Source organism: Macaca mulatta, chromosome 8 (genome assembly GCF_049350105.2).
Source record: "Macaca mulatta isolate MMU2019108-1 chromosome 8, T2T-MMU8v2.0, whole genome shotgun sequence".
Taxonomy (NCBI): Eukaryota; Metazoa; Chordata; class Mammalia; order Primates; family Cercopithecidae; genus Macaca; species Macaca mulatta.
This window is the reverse complement of record NC_133413.1, coordinates 79,174,795-79,199,143: the sequence shown is the minus strand read 5'-3', so window position 1 is coordinate 79,199,143 and position 24,349 is coordinate 79,174,795. Positions and strand designations below refer to the sequence as shown.

The 24,349-nt window shown below is 36.8% G+C and overlaps 1 protein-coding gene and 1 pseudogene across 1 annotated transcript in view; one reads left to right on the top strand and one right to left on the bottom strand.

The window, feature by feature from the left end:
- Positions 1–24,349, bottom strand: part of C8H8orf34 (chromosome 8 C8orf34 homolog) — a 494,601-nt gene that overhangs the window by 291,598 nt on the left and 178,654 nt on the right. The window contains exons 6-7 of the mRNA XM_015145533.3: positions 20,190–20,362; positions 3,077–3,243 (exon numbers count right to left, since the gene is read on the bottom strand). Of these exons, the coding sequence (XP_015001019.2) occupies positions 3,077–3,243; positions 20,190–20,362 (340 nt within the window). The remainder of the gene's footprint in view (positions 1–3,076; positions 3,244–20,189; positions 20,363–24,349) is intronic.
- On the top strand, positions 16,257–16,648 carry LOC106999808 (small ribosomal subunit protein uS8 pseudogene; annotated as a pseudogene).

The following is a 24,349-nucleotide window of genomic DNA, read 5'->3' as shown; positions in this document are numbered from 1 at the left end:
GGGGGAGGGATTGCATTGGGAGTTATACCTGATGTAAATGACGAGTTGATGGGTGCAGCACAGCAACATGGCACAAGTATACATATGTAACAAACCTGCACGTTATGCACATGTACCCTACAACTTAAAGTATAATAATAATAAATAAATTTAAAAAAATGCAAATGACCATAAAAAGAACATATAAAAAAAAAAAAAAAAAAAGAAAAGATGTTCTTTTCCTCCACTGATTTAGTGTTTGTTTTCTTATTCTTGACTTGTATTCTAGTTGAAAATGCTATGTTATTAATAGTTATATGTATTAAGAGCATTTTCTCTTAGTCTGTCATTTATCTTTTCATTTTCTTCTTTTAAAAAGTAAAAGTTGTAAATTTTGTTTTGATAAGTAAAAGTTTTAAATTTAAAAAAATTCACAAGTTTGTATGTTTTATTATCTGACAAGTATTAATTCCATATTAAGCTACTTTTGTAATGTGAATTTATAAGGAGCATTTAAAGCAATCATACAGAAAATATTTAATCTACTTAAAAATTACAGGTGTTGTACTATAACATTTTCATATGCCTAAAACATTTAGAAAAGACATCCACAAATACATAATTAAACAACTGTGAATAATTAAATATTAATCAGTATATATTAACAATGATAGTTTCCTTAATAAACAAAACAAGAGTCAATAGTTATTACTAACTTCTACTAGTTCAACTAAAAGGATTTTTTTCCCTTCAAATCAACCAATTTTATTGAGGAATAGTCCTTTTTTATATTAATGTCAACTAATAATTATACGTTTCACTTATTTATCACTTCACAAGGTTTACAGAGTGCTTTCCATGCATAATAAATATTTTTCAGCCAGTTATATCTTGGTATAGATAACAAAGACAAGTTAAACATTTAAAAACACATAAGCTATAGCAAACTCATCTACAAAATGTTGCAGATTCAAAAAGATTTTAAATATCAGATGTCTCTATTGCATTTTACAATGATTCTACATAAACTCTGTAAAATTTAATTTCACTTAAATTTCCAAGAACTTAGCGTATTTTTCTCAAATAGACACAATCACATGTGTTTCACTGGAATTGGTTTCAAAAGCAGGAAATTGAATATGGTATTATTTTAGGAGAAAGCCCAGTGGACTTGTAACATTCCAAGCTATCAGGGATAATCTCATGACCTAGAGACCAACATTATTACACTGCTTGCCACCTGGGCTGAGATATGTGGAATTACATGGAGAAAGTCCAAACCTTCAACTATCTCTTATTATTAAACTTGCTGATACCACAGGCTAAAATGTCTAAATAAAGAATTAATGAGGACTGGTTATTAATTGCTCATCATTAGATAGTCTCCAAGGCTCAATCCTTGGTCTTCAGCTTGGGAGACTAGAACCTTCAGTCAGGGCAGCTGAGATCTAGGGAGTACCAGCATGGAGTGAACACCTGCATCTCCTGAAAGAAACCCTGGATCTCACTTGCCCCTTCCCTGCTACTGTCCAAAGCAGAGGAACCATTTACAGGCGTAGTTATGGAGCACAATCACAAAGCAGCCCACACCTACGTGAGCAAACCTACAAAGACCACACCCCGCCGGCTGAATTTACATCTATTTGCTTTTCAGGACTAGCCAGAGGAATCAGCTTCTCTAGGAAACATTCCTGGATCACCATCCCTTACCTCTGCTTTAGCTGTTACCCCTATATACAACCATGTGCTTCATCCAGTTGGTGCAGGTAATGACGTATTTACGTTTGTATCTTGAACATTACAATATAAGATTCCTTCAAACACAGATGATAATGATTTTACTTTTATGTTCCCAGGCCCACGCCAAGTGCTAGCATATAGTAAGTGCTCAGTAAATGTTTGCTGAATGACGCTACCACTGCCACATAGGGCACGTTTGCCATGTTAATGATTTGGAGGTGAGGAAAAGACCCAATTGGAAGAGACCAACAGCACGTAATGAAAACGCCATGATACAGTCTCCTTAATGCCAGCATGAATGCAGTTTTTACAGCATCAGAAAATATCTTTCAAACCTGTCACCATGGACTAAATAAAATCTTTGTAGGCCTATGCGGGAAGACAATATATCATTTTTTATAATGATAGCATTTTACTGCCATAAACACTTAAAACCAAGGAATCTCATGTTTTAACAAAAACTTCAGAAAATGGCCTATAGTTTTCTGAGATTCCATATTCTATATGTAAAATGTGTTTAAGGCTTTCAAATAATTATATTATTTATTCTCTTTCTAAATAAAACACAATAGTATATTGTTATGGAGTATTTAAAAATTTTACTCTTTATTTTTAACAGAATAATTGATACCACTGACTTAAAAACTGTTTTATATGTGGATCACTCTGAAATAACATTTCATTTTCTTCCTTCAGAAAAATGATGTTCCAAAGAGAAGTTCAGTTTAAAAATATATATGAAGAGATTTCTGATGATGCAAAAACATACACATACTACATTAAAAATATAAAAAGATATCTTACATATACAAGATTAATAAGGTTTTCATGAAAGTAACAGACCTGAAGAAACTTTGAAATCTCTGCAAATGTTCCTGTCATTTATGGAAAACATAAAACACTAATTTACTATCTGTCCCTTTCAACTTTATTCTATTTTTCTAAAGCATCCTCAAAATAACAGGGGGACATTTTGGGGTGAGAGCTGAAATATGTACTTTGGGTATATTTTATAGACAATAGATGTAAACAAGGCAATTATTATCAGAGATTAAAGCAGAAAGACTTGAATTTTGATCACAGGTGCACACAGAATAAAGCTTCATTACATAGTCAGAAGGCAATGTGCAGCATACACAAAGCACAAAATACAGTCTAATAAATATTCACATGCTTAGGGTGTTTCAATTTAGTTCTTACATGCAACTTTATGAGAGTCTAATGTAAATAAAATGTGTACTAAATGGTTTCTTTTCCCTAAGACAAGGCTATTCAAAACTTCTAAAATCTCTTAATCACTACATATTTTTTACAATGCCAGAGAAGAAAATGAGAAATTATTAATTTTTAAAATTACCCAGCAATTCCATTGCATCATCTTCATTATCAATATCTTCTTCTGTTACAGTTGGGGTAGGGCTGTGGATGGACTCAAAAGAATCTTGAGAGAGCATTGCGGCCAGGAGTTTCTTATGTTGCTGTTGCTGCTGTTTTAACCCTTTGTTCTTAGGCTCCATCTTTAAGCTGAAGAAATATTTAAATGTTAATTAGCTGTGATAAGTAAAGAAAATCTACAAACAAATTTCCTTTTGGTTATTTTATTACACACATATGTGGACATGTTACTAAAGTTTTCTCCAAGGATAATGGAAATATCATCTTTCTTGGACACCCATGTGTCTTGCAAAAGAATTCCCAAGTGAGTATGGGGAAACTGATATTTGGCTCACTTAAGAGGGCAGGTGCTAATTTACTCCTACCTACTGTTGCCATGTGGAAATTAAAGTCTACTCGATGAGTCTTCTGATTTTTAAAGAAAAGCTAGAAAGTCCAGATTATTAGTCCTTGATTTACAAAGCAAATGCATGTTAAGGAAAACACTTTCAATGAAATAAATACTTTAAACTATTATATTAAGATGTTTTAAAACACTCAACTTTAAATTCTTTTGCATATGTGTATATAGTTGTCTCAACACCATTTGTTAAAAAGACTACTCTCTCCCTCATTGAATTGTCTTGCTTTTATTTACAGTGCTTTTGAGTCTATTTCTTTGTATAGTTTTATTGGTGATTGCTCTTCCTGTTACAATGTGTATGTGTATTGCACCACATTCAGTAGACTGTTGTATTAGTGTCAACATTTACCACTTGGGGTGAAGTATAGATACCTTACTTCCATTTTGGACCCTTTAGTTTCCCTACTTTTAAATATTATTGAGTATCAGATGGTGTTATAATTTTTGTTTCAATAGTTAAATATCATTTCTAAAACTCTTGAGGATAGTCCATTGTATATACCCGTATTTCTGCTGTTTCTGTTTTCCTTTCTTCCTTCCTGATGTTTTGAGGTAGATACTTTCTTGCCACTGAGGTAGATTCACTGTTGCCACTCAGCTCTCCTAGCACCTTTAGTGGGGAAAGGGAGGCTCAAGTCTGGCAGGGAAGGAAAGCATGTCCCCTAAACGTTTATTGTCAGCGAGAATCATCAATTCCCCCGGCCTATGTCTTTGGCTTCTCCTGGTGGTGTTGGGGTGGCTACTGTTCAATCAGGGGAAGAAATAACCTACATGGGCCACCTTCTCTTGCTACTTTGGGAGCAAGGAAATGCCCCTTATTCTGTCGAGTGGGGAATTGCAAGGAGCCCTGCTGCTAAGCTGTTCCTCTAGCCCTCAGGTTCCTAACCATTCCACCATCCTCTTGACCCTTGTCACCGTTCTCTTTTGGTGCCTCTTGTTTATTTCAGGGTTTATATGGGTATGTAGTGAGGGACAGCAGAAAGTAATTAGTCTGCGCCATCTTGTCCAAACAGAAGTGACACGACTTGTTAATTAGAAAGGGAAACTGATATCTTTACACTGGAAAAATCTGGTGGACATCACCTGCACCAAGTGATCAAACTTAGCATCACCAATAATACTGGACAAATTGACATTATGTACTTCCTAATATGATATAATAAGAAAGTACATCCCATCAACTATGTAGAATTTTTTTTTCCAAAAATGTCTAATCTGAATTTAATCAGAGAACAATCAGACAAATGCAGATTTGAGAAATTTTTTCAAGATAACTGGCCCATAATCTTCAAGAATGTAAATGTCAGAAAAAGGAAACAAAAGGCAGAGGACTGTTGTAGATTATAGAAGACTAAAAAGACTTGACAACTGGATTCCACACATGATCCTTTATTAGGTGCCAGATAAAAAAGAAATAAACAAGTATACAAAAATCCATAAAGGACTTTACTGGAAAAATTGAAGAAATCTGAAAATGGACTTTATATTAGATAACTTTATGGTGGGATTGGTTTGATACGATGATTATATTATGGGTACATAAGAAAATAGCTTTATTCCTAAGAAATACATGCTGAAGAATAACGATTAACATTTTATAACTTATTTTTAGATGGTCCAGCAAAAAATAGAATATGATATATGATAGATATATAGATAATAGGTCATAGACAAAATAAAGATGGTAAAATGTTGATCGGTGAATATAGGTGGAGGGTATGTGGATCTTGATATTACTACTTTTAAATGTTCTGTGGTTTGAAACTTTTAAAAGTAAAAAGGTGAGGGAAAAATTAAGAACAAATACATGAAAGCAACACACGTTAGCAATATTTATTTTAATTTTATCTTCCTTCCCAACTTAGGTTCCCAACAGAAATGGGATTGTTGCTAAGAGGTTGTAAAAATGCATCCCTTTTAAAGTAATTTTTTAATTTGACTAATCCTTGATATAATTCCAAATAATTAAAGAAAATTATGTTTACTCTTTAATAGTGGAGATAAAACATAAATATTCACTTGAAAATGGAAGGAAGTTTATTTAGCTCCAGTCTCTTGCTATGACATCTGTCCTGTGCATCATTGCATTATGTGTCTTCTAAACTGAGAACAATGTAACCATGTTAAAGTCTTCCTTGACCAACTTTATTCATTGAGAAGTAAACAAAACCAATGAAAACAAAATTTTAATTTGGATTTCTTAGCTGATAGATCTAACATGTTAAGCTGAATTAACACCTAAATTATTTTATCTTAATTAAATTCATTTAAAATAACAATATTCATGTATTATTTTAGCCCCATTCACTTTTGATTACTAGAAGGGATATAGATATTGTTTTGAATGACAATTGAACATAGTCCATTTACAAGATGAATAATTTGCGGCAAGTTAATTTTCCTTTCTTTTCCTCAATTTCGTTATCCATAATGCAGATTACTGTAGTATTTCCAAAGTATTTAATAATACAGTGGTTGGACTATTAAAAAGGGTTAATAAATGCATAACAGTCCCTGGCAAATAGCTCTATTTATGTCTGTTTAATAAATCAATTAAATTTTCCTTCATAACTTTAAATTTTATATTGTAAACTTAACAAAAGTTAATAGAAGATTATACTTTATATATATTTTATGTTTTCATGTAAAAAGACAGTTACGGCTTTAAGGCAATTTTCTCCCTTAGGAGTTTAATAATAATTCACAAAGTGTAACAGTCTGAAGCAGATGTTATATGTACATTCTGACAACTGCTTCTGCTTGCTATGTACCTAAATATATATATAGGATGGTTAGATATTAAATATTTTGTGCAAAATTAATATACGCTGTATCTTGAAATGTTATTTTATATGAATAAACAAATCGAATGTCTATTTATAAAACATAATATAATGATTTCTTTTTTTTTTTGTGATTAATGGCATCAAAGTAAATTATTTAAAATACAAAACTATCTAAATGAACTCCTAAATTATTATGTACCCAAGTTTCATGCACTCTCTGGATTCATTTGTTTATGCCTATCATAATTAACACTCAACTAAATTTAGTATGAGTTTATTTTTATATTTTATTTTTTATTATTATTTTTTAAATTTATTTATTATTATTATACTTTAAGTTGTAGGGTACATGTGCATAATGTGCAGGTTTGTTACATATGTATACTTGTGCCATGTTGCTGTGCTGCACCCATCAACTTGTCATTTACATCAGGTATAACTCCCAATGCAATCCCTCCCCCCTTCCCCCTCCCCATGACAGGCCCCTGTGTGTGATGTTCCCCTTCCTGAGTCCAAGTGATCTCATTGTTCAGTTCCCACCTATGAGTGAGAACATGCGGTGTTTGGTTTTCTGTTCTTGTGATAGATTGCTAAGAATGATGGTTTCCAGCTGCATCCATGTCCCTACAAAGGACACAAACTCATCCTTTTTGATGGCTGCATAGTATTCCATGGTGTATATGTGCCACATTTTCTTAATCCAATCTGTCACTGATGGACATTTGGGTTGATTCCAAGTCTTTGCTATTGTGAATAGTGCTGCAATAAACATACGAGTGCATGTGTCTTTATAGCAGCATAATTTATAATCCTTTGGGTATATACCCAATAATGGGATGGCTGGGTCATATGGTACATCTAGTTCTAGATCCTTGAGGAATCACCATACTGTTTTCCATAATGGTTGAACTAGTTTACAATCCCACCAACAGTGTAAAAGTGTTCCTATTTCTCCACATCCTCTCCAGCACCTGTTGTTTCCTGAGTTTTTAATGATTGCCATTCTAACTGGTGTGAGATGGTATCTCATTGTGGTTTTGATTTGCATTTCTCTGATGGCCAGTGATGATGAGCATTTTTTCATGTGTCTGTTGGCTGTATGAATGTCTTCTTTTGAGAAATGTCTGTTCATATCCTTTGCCCACTTTTGGATGGGGTTGTTTGTTTTTTTCTTGTAAATTTGTTTGAGTTCTTTGTAGGTTCTGGATATTAGCCCTTTGTCAGATGAGTAGATTGCAAAAATTTTCTCCCATTCTGTAGGTTGCCTGTTCACTCTGATGGTAGTTTCTTTTGCTGTGCAGAAGCTCTTTAGTTTAATGAGATCCCATTTGTCAATTTTGGCTTTTGCTGCCGTTGCTTTTGGTGTTTTAGACATGAAGTCTTTGCCCATGCCTATGTCCTGAATGGTACTACCTAGGTTTTCCTCTAGGATTTTTATGGTATTAGGTCTAACATTTAAGTCTCTAATCCATCTTGAATTAATTTTCGTATAAGGAGTAAGGAAAGGATCCAGTTTCAGCTTTCTACTTATGGCTAGCCAATTTTCCCAGCACCATTTATTAAATAGGGAATCCTTTCCCCATTTCTTGTTTCTCTCAGGTTTGTCAAAGATCAGATGGCTGTAGATGTGTGGTATTATTTCTGAGGACTCTGTTCTGTTCCATTGGTCTATATCTCTGTTTTGGTACCAGTACCATGCTGTTTTGGTTACTGTAGCCTTGTAGTATAGTTTGAAGTCAGGTAGCGTGATGCCTCCAGCTTTGTTCTTTTGACGTAGGATTGTCTTGGAGATGCGGGCTCTTTTTTGGTTCCATATGAACTTTAAAGCAGTTTTTTCCAATTCTGTGAAGAAACTCATTGGTAGCTTGATGGGGATGGCATTGAATCTATAAATTACCTTGGGCAGTATGGCCATTTTCACGATATTGATTCTTCCTATCCATGAGCATGGTATGTTCTTCCATTTGTTTGTGTCCTCTTTTCTTTCACTGAGCAGTGGTTTGTAGTTCTCCTTGAAGAGGTCCTTTACATCCCTTGTAAGTTGGATTCCTAGGTATTTTATTCTCTTTGAAGCAATTGTGAATGGAAGTTCATTCCTGATTTGGCTCTCTGTTTGTCTGTTACTGGTGTATAAGAATGCTTGTGATTTTTGCACATTAATTTTGTATCCTGAGACTTTGCTGAAGTTGCTTATCAGCTTAAGGAGATTTTGGGCTGAGACAATGGGGTTTTCTAAACATACAATCATGTCATCTGCAAACAGGGACAGTTTGACTTCTTCTTTTCCTAACTGAATACCCTTGATTTCTTTCTCTTGCCTAATTGCCCTAGCCAGAACTTCCAACACTATGTTGAATAGGAGTGGTGAGAGAGGGCATCCCTGTCTTGTGCCAGTTTTCAAAGGGAATTTTTCCAGTTTTTGCCCATTCAGTATGATATTGGCTGTGGGTTTGTCATAAATAGCTCTTATTATTTTGAGGTACGTTCCATCAATACCGAATTTATTGAGCGTTTTTAGCATGAAGGGCTGTTGAATTTTGTCAAAAGCCTTTTCTGCATCTATTGAGATAATCATGTGGTTCTTGTCTTTGGTTCTGTTTATATGCTGGATTATGTTTATTGATTTGCGAATGTTGAACCAGCCTTGCATCCCAGGGATGAAGCCCACTTGATCATGGTGGATAAGCTTTTTGATGTGTTGCTGAATCCGGTTTGCCAGTATTTTATTGAGGATTTTTGCATCGATGTTCATCAGGGATATTGGTCTAAAATTCTCTTTTTTTGTTGTGTCTCTGCCAGGCTTTGGTATCAGGATGATGTTGGCCTCATAAAATGAGTTAAGGAGGATTCCCTCTTTTTCTATTGATTGGAATAGTTTCAGAAGGAATGGTACCAACTCCTCCTTGAACCTCTGGTAGAATTCAGCTGTGAATCCATCTGGTCCTGGACTTTTTTTGGTTGTTAGGCTATTAATTATTGCCTCAATTTCAGAGCCTGCTATTGGTCTATTCAGGGATTCAGCTTCTTCCTGGTTTAGTCTTGGAAGAGTGTAAGTGTCCAGGAAATTATCCATTTCTTCTAGATTTTCCAGTTTATTTGCGTAGAGGTGTTTATAGTATTCTCTGATGGTAGTTTGTATTTCTGTGGGGTCGTTGGTGATATCCCCTTTATCATTTTTAATTGCGTCGATTTGATTCTTCTCTCTTTTCTTCTTTATTAGTCTTGCTAGTGGTCTGTCAATTTTGTTGATCTTTTCAAAAAACCAACTCCTGGATTCATTGATTTTTTGGAGGGTTTTTTGTGTCTCTATCTCCTTCAGTTCTGCTCTGATCTTAGTTATTTCTTGCCTTCTGCTAGCTTTCGAATGTGTTTGCTCTTGCTTCTCTAGTTCTTTTAATTGCGATGTTAGAGTGTCAATTTTAGATCTTGCCTGCTTTCTCTTGTGGGCATTTAGTGCTATAAATTTCCCTCTACACACTGCTTTAAATGTGTCCCAGAGATTCTGGTATGTTGTATCTTTGTTCTCATTGGTTTCAAAGAACATCTTTATTTCTGCCTTCATTTCGTTATGTACCCAGTAGTCATTCAGGAGCAGGTTGTTCAGTTTCCATGTAGTTGAGTGGTTTTGATTGAGTTTCTTAGTCCTGAGTTCTAGTTTGATTGCACTGTGTTCTGAGAGACAGTTTGTTATAATTTCTGTTCTTGTACATTTGCTGAGGAGTGCTTTACTTCCAATTACGTGGTCGATTTTGGAGTAAGTATGATGTGGTGCTGAGAAGAATGTATATTCTGTTGATTTGGGGTGGAGAGTTCTATAGATGTCTATTAGGTCTGCTTGCTGCAGAGATGAGTTCAATTCCTGGATATCCTTGTTAACTTTCTGTCTCGTTGATCTGTCTAATGTTGACAGTGGAGTGTTGAAGTCTCCCATTATTATTGTATGGGAGTCTAAGTCTCTTTGTAAGTCTCTAAGGACTTGCTTGATGAATCTGGGTGCTCCTGTATTGGGTGCATATATATTTAGGATAGTTAGCTCTTCCTGTTGAATTGATCCCTTTACCATTATGTTATGGCCTTCTTTGTCTCTTTTGATCTTTGATGGTTTAAAGTCTGTTTTATCAGAGACTAGTATTGCAACCCCCGCTTTTTTTTGTTCTCCATTTGCTTGGTAAATCTTCCTCCATCCCTTTATTTTGAGCCTATGTATGTCTCTGCGTGTGAGATGGGTCTCCTGAATACAGCAGACTGATGGGTCTTGACTCTTTATCCAGTTTGCCAGTTTGTGTCTTTTAATGGGAGCATTTAGTCCATTTACATTTAAGGTTAAGATTGTTATGTGTGAACTTGATCCTGCCATTATGATATTAACTGGTTATTTTGCTCGTTAGTTGATGCAGTTTCTTCCTAGCCTCGATGGTCTTTACATTTTGGCATGTTTTTGCAATGGCTGGTACCGGTTGTTCCTTTCCATGTTTAGTGCTTCCTTCAGGGTCTCTTGTAAGGCAGGCCTAGTGGTGACAAAATCTCTAAGCATTTGCTTATCTGTAAAGGATTTTATTTCTCCTTCACTTATGAAACTTAGTTTGGCTGGATATGAAATTCTGGGTTGAAAATTCTTTTCTTTAACAATGTTGAATATTGGCCCCCACTCTCTTCTGGCTTGGAGAGTTTCTGCCGAGAGATCTGCTGTTAGTCTGATGGGCTTCCCTTTGTGGGTAACCCGACCTTTCTCTCTGGCTGCCCTTAAGATTTTTTCCTTCATTTCAACTTTGGTGAATCTGGCAATTATGTGTCTTGGAGTTGCTCTTCTCGAGGAGTATCTTTGTGGCGTTCTCTGTATTTCCTGGATTTGAATGTTGGCCTGCCTTACTATGTTGGGGAAGTTCTCCTGGATGATATCCTGAAGAGTGTTTTCCAACTTGGTTCCATTTTCCCCCTCACTTTCAGGCACCCCAATCAGACGTAGATTTGGTCTTTTTACATAATCCCATACTTCTTGCAGGCTTTGTTCATTTCTTTTTCTTCTTTTTTCTTTTGGTTTCTCTTCTCGCTCCATTTCATTCATTTGATCCTCAATCGCTGATACTCTTTCTTCCAGTTGATCGAGTCGGTTACTGAAGCTTGTGCATTTGTCACGTATTTCTCGTGTCATGGTTTTCATCTCTTTCATTTCGTTTATGACCTTCTCTGCATTAATTACTCTAGCCATCAATTCTTCCACTTTTTTTTCAAGATTTTTAGTTTCTTTGCGCTGGGTACGTAATTCCTCCTTTAGCTCTGAGAAATTTGATGGACTGAAGCCTTCTTCTCTCATGTCGTCAAAGTCATTCTCCGTCCAGCTTTGATCCGTTGCTGGGGATGAGCTGCGCTCCTTTGCCGGGGGAGATGCGCTCTTATTTTTTGAATTTCCAGCTTTTCTGCCCTGCTTTTTCCCCATCTTTGTGGTTTTATCTGCCTCTGGTCTTTGATGATGGGGATGTACTGATGGGGTTTTGGTGTAGGTGTCCTTCCTGTTTGATAGTTTTCCTTCTAACAGTCAGGACCCTCAGCTGTAGGTCTGTTGGAGATTGCTTGAGGTCCACTCCAGACCCTGTTTGCCTGGGTATCAGCAGCAGAGGCTGCAGAAGATAGAATATTGCTGAACAGCGAGTGTACCTGTCTGATTCTTGCTTTGGAAGCTTCCTCTCAGGGGTGTACTCCACCCTGTGAGGTGTGGGGTGTCAGACTGCCCCTAGTGGGGGATGTCTCCCAGTTAGGCTATTCAGGGGTCAGGGACCCACTTGAGCAGGGAGTCTGTCCCTTCTCAGATCTCAACCTCCATGTTGGGAGATCCACTGCTCTCTTCAAAGCTGTCAGACAGAGTCGTTTGCGTCTGCAGAGGTTTCGGCTGTGTTTGTTATTGCCCTGTCCCCAGAGGTGGAGTCTACAGAGACAGGCAGGTTTCCTTGAGCTGCTGTGAGCTCCACCCAGTTCGAGCTTCCCAGCAGCTTTGTTTACCTACTTAAGCCTCAGCAATGGCGGGCGCCCCTCCCCCAGGCTCGCTGCTGCCTTGCCGGTAGATCACAGACTGCTGTGCTAGCAATGAGGGAGGCTCTGTGGGTGTGGGACCCTCCTGGCCAGGTGTGGGATATGATCTCCTGGTGTGCCTGTTTGCTTAAAGCGCAGTATTGGGGTGGGAGTTACCCGATTTTCCAGGTGTCGTGTGTCTCAGTTCCCCCGGCTAGGAAAAGGGATTCCCTTCCCCCTTGTGCTTCCCAGGTGAGGGGATGCCTCGCCCTGCTTCAGCTCTCGCTGGTCGGGCTGCAGCAGCTGAGCAGCACCGATCGTCCAGCACTCCCCAGTGAGATGAACCCAGTACCTCAGTTGAAAATGCAGAAATCACCGGTCTTCTGTGTCGCTCTAATATAATGATTTCTAAAAGGCCAACATATCACCAAAACATGCCTATTTACAGAAAAAGAGTATATCTATCCAAATATAAACTTAGAATTTTATTCCAGGTCCATAACTGTTTTTCTAGAATCCTTGGGGCTGGATGTGTCCTGTTGCATAAACTCTATATTATATAATACCTTCCAGAGGGTCTGTGGCCTCACCCTCTTATGAAATACATCAGTATTTCTCCATTATTATGTATCAGCATTCCCACTGAGTGGGATAAATAATCTGCAGGGTTCAGATCAGGTTTCGCTATAATGAATTATGAAAACAACTTTGGTTTTCAGAGCATTTTGAATTTCACTATTACAGATAAGGATTGTGAAGAAAATATTTGAATAAATAACTGAGAGACGAAATCTCAAACACTGCTGTTAGTTCAAGTAAGATGGGGGCTGAGACTTGAAGTTGGAATTTCAGAAGGCAGAGGTCATTTGAATGACACTGGGTAACTTGGACAAGAGGTCATCCTGTGACATTGACAAGGTTGCTTTCAATAGGTGGTGGGAATAACATTCTATTTGGAAAAGATTGCAAAATGAGGGGTCAGTGCACACAAGTAAACTACTGTGAGGAGTTTCTCTGTAAAGTGAATGAAAGACAGAGAACAATAATAGCTGGGGCCAGGGAAGCTTCATTTTTTCGAGAGATGTTCCATCATACCTTCATGCTGAGGGGAATGATCTAGGAGAAAGGAATGGTGCAGGGAATGAAGAGAAGTGATGAACTTACATGGGTGAGTTAGAGTAAGGATCTAGTGCGGAGTGGAGGAGGTTGCCCTAGGCGGAGTATGAGTGACTCACCCATAGCCATAGGGAAGAGCAGAAAACCTGAGCACAGATGAGCCAGGTGCACAGAGAGTCTGCTGGAGAAGCTTATGGAGGTTTTCTTTATGACTGCAGCTATTTTCTCTTTGAAACAGGAAACAGAGTCATTAGTTAAGAATAAGGATGGGGGGAAAGTATTGGAGATTGGGGGACAGCAGGAAAAACGTGAAGTCATCATTGAGGAGAGTGAATATGCGAATGGCAGAGGCAGGTGCAGCTGCATCGCCAGGTAGCACTAGTGTGCCCCTGGAGTTTGGTGGTCGTGAATTCAGTGACACTGGCCAGTGTGGCCATGTGTCCTTCTCTAGCCTAGGTTGGTTCAGCCACAGAATAGGGAAACAATTAATTTAAACATGGTAGAGTTTTTCCAGGAGAGTAAAACAGGAAAAGAGGAGCAGAAGAGTTGAGGGCATATCCAAGGGACCAATTACCATGATGGGGCGTAGATAAACCTTACTAAGGAGAAAAATTAAGAACAAGGTGGGTGAGAAACAATAAAACATTGGCAGTCTCAGTGTTTCGGGGGTCCCAATTAAAGCTGAGTGTCAGAGGCAATGAACCAGAAAGATGAGAGGTGCTAGTCAGAAAGTGAGGTGCCTAATACTGATATCATGGATTTGCAGATAATGAGAATGAGAAGGTCTAGGATATGACAGAGGGAGTGATGGGGGAGGTAGGGTGGAATTCAAGATACGTGGCAAAGAGTAGGCAAAGGAAGTGAGAGGCCAGGTTTGGGGAAGGATTACCGATGATATTGACGCTGACTTCACCAACGCAGCAAAGCTACTGGGGAGAGTTACAGGAGCTGGATGTTTGAATATTCAGAGAAAGGGGAATGACTGACAGTTAGCAAATTATTGCTAGAAGATGATGTGGGAAATTAACACACTGGGAAATTCAGAACAAGATGCAGAACTGGGGATTGTTTTAGGGAGGAGACAGCAAGATCTGGAAGCAGCAGAGGATAAAGGATGACACCACCCTCTTCTCCAGCCCCACAGCCTGTGGATCCTACAATCATTAAGAAAAAACAGCAGCCTACTGCAGGGACGCAGGAGTGTTCATGCAGACAGTGTCGAGTGAGATCAGAACAAGAGGGGTTTTCTAAGAGCACTTAGGGTTCTGAGGCCCCTCTTTCCCAGATTTGAACCTAAAGCTTAATAACAGGATTCTTAGAACAGCTTTCTGAAGAGAGACTGTAGAGCAAAGGATTTAAATGCACAGAATTTGAAGCAAGGCAGCCAAGCTCAGTGACCTAATGGTTATCAATTTTGGGATGGGGATGTAGCCACTCTGGGACTTAGTTTTCTCATTTCTGAATAATAGTATTTTCATAAGGATGAAATGGGTTAAGATATGCAAAGCACATAGAGCAGTCTCTAAGTGGTAATTAATATCATTATGTGTTCAGAGAACACAAGGGGGAGCATCCTGGATATGTGAACACCTCCTCTTGAGCAGTAATAATCTCACATCGAGAGAAAGGGAACAAAAAGAGGCCTGATGAGAAAGACTAGCAGTTAATATTTCAATTTGGTGTTCATATACTCAAGGAATCCATTTGCTTTGGTTTAAAAGAGTGATTTCTAAACAGGATCAAATGGAAAGGAACAGTTTAAAGAGGTCACCCCACAGACCCTCCCCCATGGGCCTGCCTGAGCAGGTGGAGCCTCCTGAGCCTTCATTCTGACCACTGGCCCTCCTCCTCCTGACCCCTGTCTCCCTCATGGCCCTGAGCTTGCTCCATTTAGTTTCACACTTTCCTTCTGAGCATAGGTTGGTAAACATTACTTTGATCTGATTCCATGCATTCTTTTTGGTGAAAAATTGGATGATTTCTTGGACTACCTCCTAAACTTGTTGAGTTCACCCTCACAGTCTTGTAGGCTGAACCTGTGCCCTTTTTTTGACTCCAGTCATTAATTAAAGGGAGCTCTTCATGCTAAACCCTTGGAAGTTGAAGAGATCATGAAAAGTTTCACACTCAATTGTTGCATATAGATTTTTATGCACAAGAGCTATTTTTAAGCAGATCTAAATATGATGTTTTTAGAATCAGTTTAGCAGACACTTAAGTGCTTGTCATATCCCTAGCATTGTGTGAACCGAGCAGAAATAAAACTTTTTAAAAATCATTCTCCTCCACTTTTAAGCAATTCCTTTGAGTCTAGGATATTTTGTCATGTCAGTCTTATCCAGTATCTAGCACATTACCTGGTATTAACAAAAGCAAATGAATACTAAATAAATAAAAAGAAAAATTTGAACCTGTCGAAATGACATCATCAATGATCTGAAATTAAATGTATGCTCTTTTGGTTTTAAAAAGAAAGTTGTCTTGGCCAGGCATGGTGGCTCATGCCTGTAATCCCAGCACTTTGGGAGGCCGAGATGGGTGGATTGCTTGAACCCCGGAATAAAAGACCTGCCTGGGCAGCATAGTGAAACCCCATCTCTACAAAAAATTTAAAAGAAATTAGCCGGGCATGGTGGGGAGCACCTGTAGTCCCAGCTACTCAGGAGGCTAAAGTGGGAGGCTCACTTGAACTGGGAGGTGGAGGTTGCAGTGAGCCAAGATAACACCACTACACTCCAGCCTGGGTGACAGAATGAGACTCTGTCTCAAAAAAAAAAAAAAAAAAGACAGAAATTTCTCTCTTCCTGCTGCCATCTTCCCGTACTGCCACAATGGTCCACATGAATGTCCTGGCTGATATTCTCAGGAGCATCCACAATGCTAAAAAGAGAGACAAACACCAGGTTCTTATCAAGTCATGCTCCAAGTCATCGTCCAGTTTCTCACTGTGATGACGAAGCATGGTTCCACGGGCGAATCTGAAATCATTGATGATCACAGAGTTGGAAAGATTGTTGTGAACCTTGCAGGCAGGCTAAACAAGTGTGGAGTGATCAGCCCCAGGTTTCATGTGCAACTCAAAGATCTAAAAAAATGGCAGCATAATCTGCTCCCATCTGACCAGTTTGGTTTCATTGTACTGACAACCTCAGCTGGCATTGTGGACCACAAAGAAGCAAGACGAAAACACACAGGAGGGAAAATCCTGGGATTCGTTTTCTAGGGATGTAATACATACTTACAAATAAAATGCATCAAGGGGAAACAAAAAAGAAATTTGTTTTGGATTGAACTTGTACGAAAAAAGGAATTAAGAAATTTATAAGTTATGAGGTATAATTTTTGTGTGTTTTAGATATTTTCAAGACTTCTGTTCTTTGGTTTCTTTGCCAGATGATGTATAAATCAATTAAAATTATTTATGCTTAAATTTGCATGTTAGATTATTTCTAAATTACTAAATTTGATTTATTTTCCATCATACCTATCACTAGTTGAATTTACGGCATGTATTTGTGTATTCGCTTGTTTACTGCTTGTCTCTTTCTGCCAATAGAAAAAATTCTAAAAGGAAGGGGACCATTTCCAGGTTTTATTCACAGATATGTTAGAAGCAATTATGAGTTTTAATGGAAAGAAAACTTCTTAATGGGCAGTGAATTTAGCTTTTATTTTAATATTTCATACACATTTCTAAATTATAAAATTTTCTCTTTATTTTATGACATATTTTCAATCTAATAACTGTGTTCACTTAAGAAATAAAGCCAATTCACCAGATCTACAGTATTTATGGATATTATTTTGTTTCAATAAGGTGGTTCAGCTGTAGAGGAACTTCATTAGGCTTCAAGGCCTGATGAGCCTATTTATAAATTCACATTACAATTTAACAAGTAATTTTAGAAAATCTATTACTCAGCTACTGCAAAGTTTAATTAAGATGGCTTAAAATAAGATTATATAGGCTTATTAAACTCAATTTTTGTTTACATTTATATTATAAATGTGGGATTATTTTTAATAACTCTAAATGTGCAATGAATGTATATGTTTTCCCACTAAATAGCTAGGCAAGCCATAGGAATTGATACCAATTGGTAGGATTTGACAATCACAGAAGACCTTCAATCATTTCCCAACACATTCACCTCTCTCTTTGGTGAATTCCTCTCACTTTTCTTGCTCAAATGCTTTAATTTCTTTCTTAAGCACTCAATTCTGAAGTGCTTTGAGAATCTAAGAAAGATGTGGCAGGACTCCATGTTAGTATCTCTTGTCTTATTCTACTAGTTTCCCTTTATCACCCTCACAATTTCTTTTCTAACTATCACTTAATGCTTCAGGTGTCATTTGTATCAAGCTATTTGTAATGTACGTCTTGACCTCTTCATACAATGTCATGTTTGGGGGACCTACGGGAAGAAGTTCACATACAGTACATCATTAAAAAAAGGGGGTAAGCTTCTACCCATAAAGCTCTCAAGGTTTATTATGCCATTTATTTAATTCCTTCTAATCTAATGGTGAAATTCTAGCCTATCATGTGTCTATTATTCTGCAGGAAAAGGAAAGCTGGCTATGTAACAAAGATGGAGCATTGCAGTAGCCATTTGAGTAAGACTTAATACACAATAGAGAAAAATTGAGATAGGAAAGGCTGCAAGAAATAAAGATAAGACTATAAACAGTTCTTCTTGTCAATAAGCTTTATTTAGCAGATGCCTAGCGTCAGCCTGTGCCTTTGTCACTCATGTAACAGATGTTAAATGACAACAAAAATGTGCCAGCCCCAGTGGAGAGGGTGGGGTGAAAAATGGATGGAGTCATGCTTGAAAATTAAGCTTTCTCTCTCAGGAGTCTAGGATATGATTTTGTCAGTTGGTCATTAAAGTATAGTACAGGTTCATTTCTATTTAAGTGTAAAAGCTAATACTATAGTTACAGACTCTGGAGTCATTAAAAAATTTTCTCCAACCCTTTCTGCTTGATCCAAATCAAATCTAATGCTGTGTGAGTTGCTGGTATAAATTCAAAAATCCTGTTTTGTATTAGAAGATGGAGAAAATATAGTTTCTAGCCCATAGTTTACTGCTGTTCTTGAAATTTAATTCAGATATGCATGCATTCTTTCTATTCTAATGGGGGCACCTGAGCAGAATTTCACCAGCTCTTTTCTGTCATAGTGTAATACCTCAATTTATAATTTAAAGACAGAAAAATAAAGAAAAAAATTAAGACAAACATTTAAGAGACATGTTCATGGACTGAGTTTTCTAGGTAAGGGAGTCCACTAGGATTAGAGAAAAAGTTCTCCCTTATTGAGTATTCAAGCAGGAATAAGAGCTCACTGAAGCTAGGAAGAAAATAGAAGCACTAACACTTGCGATAAATAGTTCTGATTATTATTATGACTAAATGAAAGTAAAATGAAAGTTGACATTTCTCAATTTTACATTTAAGAACTAAAGATATACCAATGAATAAAGATAAAGGTCTAGTAGGTTTTATAAGCCTGGTATTAAAAAAATTACTCTCATTGACAGATGAAATTGATCTGGCATTTCACAAAGAAGGTAAATGGATCTTTATAAATGGTTTTCTTCTCCTCTTACAAGACACTTCAACTATTTAAATAATTTAAAAGTTATTTCTCATGGAAATAGAATCAATTTTCTATAGGCCTGAAGCACATTAATGAGTATTCTGAATTTCCTTCCCTCCAGCCAAGTGATAAGTCACCACAAAGAACCCCTGAAAGCTATTACATTGTAGAAAATACAATTTTCTCCTTGACAAAGAATAGTTACTGGTTGCTGCTAAATTTAACATAGAAAATACCAAGTTACTGTGGCTATGCTATGCATAGGAAAAACTCTTCTGTGATGGCCAGCTGGTAACACTCACAGAAAGCTTAAGCTCCTGTCCCATTTCCATTCATGAGTATTTGTTTTCACAGTCTTGTCTAAGCCATGCCTCCTATGACATTTTTCATCCCAGATACTTTGCAGAAGTTTTCATTTTTGTTTTGAGTTTTACTCATTGCAACTGGTATTACAAAAAAAAATTACTCTGAATATAGTTTTCCCAATAAATAAGATCTGGACAATTCAACATTAATTCACTATTACCAGCACATGGGCACTTAAGGTAAACTTCCTGCCACCATTTTGAGCATCAGGGGTCTGAGTGAAATGAAAGTATAGACTTTCACATTTACAAATAATGGTAGTTTCAAAAATTATACAAAGAAAATATTAATAAATATATTCAATCATAGTTATCAACTCTAAACTTAAATCGTTCTAACTAAGGTTTCTCTCTCTTTATGGTCAATATTAACTTTGCCTCCTATGGTCTATTATACATTTAATACTTTTATTATCCCTGATGATTAACAATATCTTTCTGGTACATCAGAAGTCCCCCCTCTCCAATTCTTAACAGCCAGCCACTGTCTGTTCAATATTATAGTAGGTCTTGACTGGCAGCATATCCTTGAAATTATTTCTCTATTTGGTTTCAGTAGCAAAGACATGGTGATCTAGATTTGAAGAAAAAAAATCAACACCAAAACCCCAAAGCAGGTCTGAAACCCTCATTTTAAGAGACAGCAATTGATGTTTGTATCCTATGTATAGACTAACATAATTTTCATAAAAAATTACTAAAAGGGATTTCATAAAAACCACTTGGGTTTATTTTCCCTTTACCTTTTAATGACTAGTAATATAGAATCTCAGCAGACAGCTAGCTCATCTCACCTTCCTGCAGGGCTAGAGCCACTATCTTCACTTTCCCATTGGTCATTTTTGCTTCTTGGAATTGGAGGCTGTAGCATTTCAGCGGCGAGGGGATCAGCATCATTTTCTTCTCTACCAATCCATTCTCCAATCACACGGGGCCTCAGAATAGAAGAATTAAATGCCACTGTTTCCTGAAGAGAAGAAAAGAATATGCTGTCTTAGATGACTTTTTTCTTATTAACAGGACAACAGGGAAATAAAGTTGCCTAGAGATTTGACTGTCAAATGCTTTTTGTCTTTCTGAATTGAAATAAAACTTCAGTTTCCTCCAACTCTACTAGATAGTTTGTTCTATGTGATTTATGCTAATTCCTGAGGTCACTGTGATAAAGGACCCAGAAGTGAAATCTTTGCTTTGAATTTGGAAGGCTGCATGTGTGCTCTCAGGAAAGAGGTGTGGGATGAGCATTCAAGGCAGAAGGAAGAGTGTGTTGTAAACAGGGCGGCCCACATAGGGAGAGAGCTTGGTGTCACTGCTGGGAAATATTAATTAATGGCCCAGGTGGAAACTGGGTTGGGGTCAGGGGACAGGGACAAGAAGAGATAGGGCTCGAAGGGCGTATTGCTTCCAATTGCAAAGCATTTTAGACATTTTGGGATCCAGTAGAAATTCAAAACAGGGCAATATCAATGGCAGATATATTATACTAATTCAACAAATGTTAGTAATCTGTTTTCATAGACTAGGATACGATACAGCAATTAAAATGCTACTGTAGCAGAATACAGAATACATGTAATTGCTAGCGATTTTTTGTTATGTGAAAAAACGACAAGTTAAAAAGCAATACTCATAGTATAATCTAGCTTTTGTTTAAAAAATTCATATGAGTGTATATCCGTTTCTCGTTCACTAATTCATTCATTTCTTCATTCTCTAACATTTATTAAGACTTGCTACAGGCAAAGAACTGCTTGCTTGCTGAGGAAAACAATGGTGAATAAGATCACAATGTAATAGTGCCTTTATCTGAATGAAGGAACTACAGGTGATTTTAGTTTCTTCTTTTTGCATTGCAACATCATTTCTATATTCTACAGTAAATATGAGAAATATATTTTTAATGCCTCTTCAGCTGAAAAATATAGGCCTTGCTTAAATATGTTTAGTGATAAATTTTACTATTACAATAGTCTTGAACAGTTCTTTAAAAATTCAGACGGTGGGCCGGGCGTGGTGGCTCATGCCTGTAATCCCGGCACTTCGGGAGGCCGAGGCAGGCAGATCATGAAGTCAGGAGATGGAGACCATCCTGGCTAACACGGTGAAACCCCATCTCTACTAAAAATACAAAAACAAAAAATGAGCCGGGCGTGGTGGCAGGTGCCTGTAGTCCCAGCTACTCAGGAGGCTGAGGCAGGAGAATGACGTGAACCTGGGAGGCGGAGCTTGCAGTGAGCCGAGATCATGCCCCTGCACTCCAGCCTGGGCAACAGAGCAAGACTCTGTCTTAAAAACAAAAATAAAATAAAAAAATTAAAAAACATTACAAATTCAGATGGTGTTCTGAGTCTTCAGACTTCACAACATATTCTACATTTCAGTACAGAATATAATGCAATATAATCTTATAATAATACAATATAATATATAATCAACATACAAATATAATACCAAAAGCAACACATGAAATACGATTTAGGACATATTTGATAAGCATTTCTCCAAGTAATAGCAAGTGACAGAAAGGAACTAGATATCTTAATTTTAATCCAACCTACATGAAAATATAGCAGATACATTTTAGAACCAGTGTTTGTAAAACTTAGCAGGTAATCTGAACTCTTTCTATACTTACATTCTCCACATCAGAAAATTAAAGCACTACAATGGATTTCAGCTGTAAAATAATGCAATCAAATGAATGTTTTCAAAAAATCAGAAGGGCATGTGCATTTGCCATAATTTAATATTATTTGAAGTACAGAAATTAAAATTAACAATACTGTTCAATTTTAAATGTATATTTACTTTTAAAAGCAGATGATTGTGAAGACATGTTTTTGAATTTAAAAATCTATAAACAGATTTACAACTTCAGAATACTTTTCCATCTGTGAGACTTTACAATGTTACTTATTTCTTGAATTTCATTTTCTCCAATTTTAAAATGGGGATGATAAGAATTATAAAGCCTATTGTATCAAATGAATTAGTAAATAACATAGTTAAACCATAAAATTCTTCCCCCTCTACCCCCCGGTGAAAGACCATTTTTTAAAATTTGTTTTGCTTTAATTTTCAAACCCTCAGGACCAATATTTTCATAAAAAACGATGAAAACCAATAATCATAAACAACAATCTTTACAAAACAAAGTCATATAAAACATAAGCCAAGGGTTTTAAATTTGTTTTCATTCAACAAATATCGGATTGCTACAAAATTCACTAAATACTCACTCTCAATTTCTATACTTCTTTTATTGGAGAATAGCAAAAGTAATTTAACAGGCTCTGCGTTGTGGGCTTTTAAAATAGAATTGCTGTGTGTCACTGTGTATTGAATGTTGTGTGTGGATGTATTCTCAGTGAGCTGAGGTCTCTGAGAAAAAAACTATTATATATACACTCATATTTGTGTATTTGTGATTTAATTTTCATAACTTTTCAAAAGTAATACAGGTGTGTTCTTCATCTCCTGACTGACCAGAAAGTACAGTTGCATGATGTAAGTGCCCAAGTTTATGTTTATGTTTAAAATTAAGTCAGCAATGGGCACTATTACTTTAAATGTCAAGGTCTCATACAAAAAGACCAAAGAAAGCTAAATAATCCGATACTTCAAACAATCACTTATATTAAATGGGAAAGCTAAGCCTTAGATCTGCATCTTTTAATTCTTACTTTAATATGCTTGATCATAGTTTTACAATAAATGCATACCAGAAATGACTCACACAATATTTTTCATTTTGAAGCACATTTTATCATCGTACAATGTATGAGAAAAGAGTAAAACCAGACCCTTGATTGCCACTGTTCTTTAAATCACAATTTATGTAACATATTCCCCTGTATCTACCACTTTTTTTTGCATACTTACAATTTTTTTTTTTTTTTTTTTTTTTTTTTTTTTTTTTTTTTTTTTTTTTTTTTTTGAGATGGAGTCTTGCTCTGTCGCTGGCTGGAGTGCAGTGGCGCAATCTTGGCTAACTGCAACCTCTGCCTCCCAGATTCAAGTGATTCCCTTGCCTTGGCCTCCCAAATAGCTGGGACTACAGGTGTGCACCACCATGCCCAGCTAATTTTTGTATTTTTAGTAGAGATGGGCTTTCACCATGTTGGCCAGGATGGTCTCGATCTCTTGACCTTGTGATCCACCCACTTTGGCCTCCCAAAGTGCTGGGATTACTTTCGTGAACCACTGCGCCCGGCCACAAATTGTAATGCTAAATCAAAAGTCAACAACAGAATGTTCATTAAATCTACCTTGGACTTTGAGTTTGGAGAGTTGGCATCTTTTTCTGGCTTGATATACTAGAGGCTGTCTGCTATTTAAGGCCTTAAAGGGAGGGTCAGGGGAAGCACATTGAATGTATTTAGTCTATGATCCATATTCTAAAGGTTTTTCATTGCTATTCTGTTTATTTTGAGGGAAAAGATACAAACATGGAAAGTATAAAATAAGATTATATATAACTGTATATATATATAAATGGCCCCACATGTGTGTTTTGTAATTAGATATACTAGTTCGGAGAAGAGGAAGCTGAAGCTCAACATGGACCAGATTCAGCAGTGGTAGTCTCACCGAGGGACATGACCAAACTTCAATATAAATTGTGCTTTCTTCCTTTTTTAAATTTTGGATTCAGGAGGTGTTCATGTAGGGTTGTTTCATGGGTATATTGGGTGATGCTGAGGTTTGGGACACAGATAAACCATAAAATTCTGTGTATAAGCCAGATACAATTATTTAAGAGTGTGGACTGTATTCAAATCATTTCTATATATTTGATGTATCACTGTGGAACGCACAAATTGAGTAAGAATAGATACATGGTAGTCAATAAGGGCAGAGTAACATAACAGGGAATTGACAGTGCAGTTTTTATCCTATAAAGTTTCATTTTATAGATATTATATTTAAAAGGTTGAATAATTAATTCAATGTT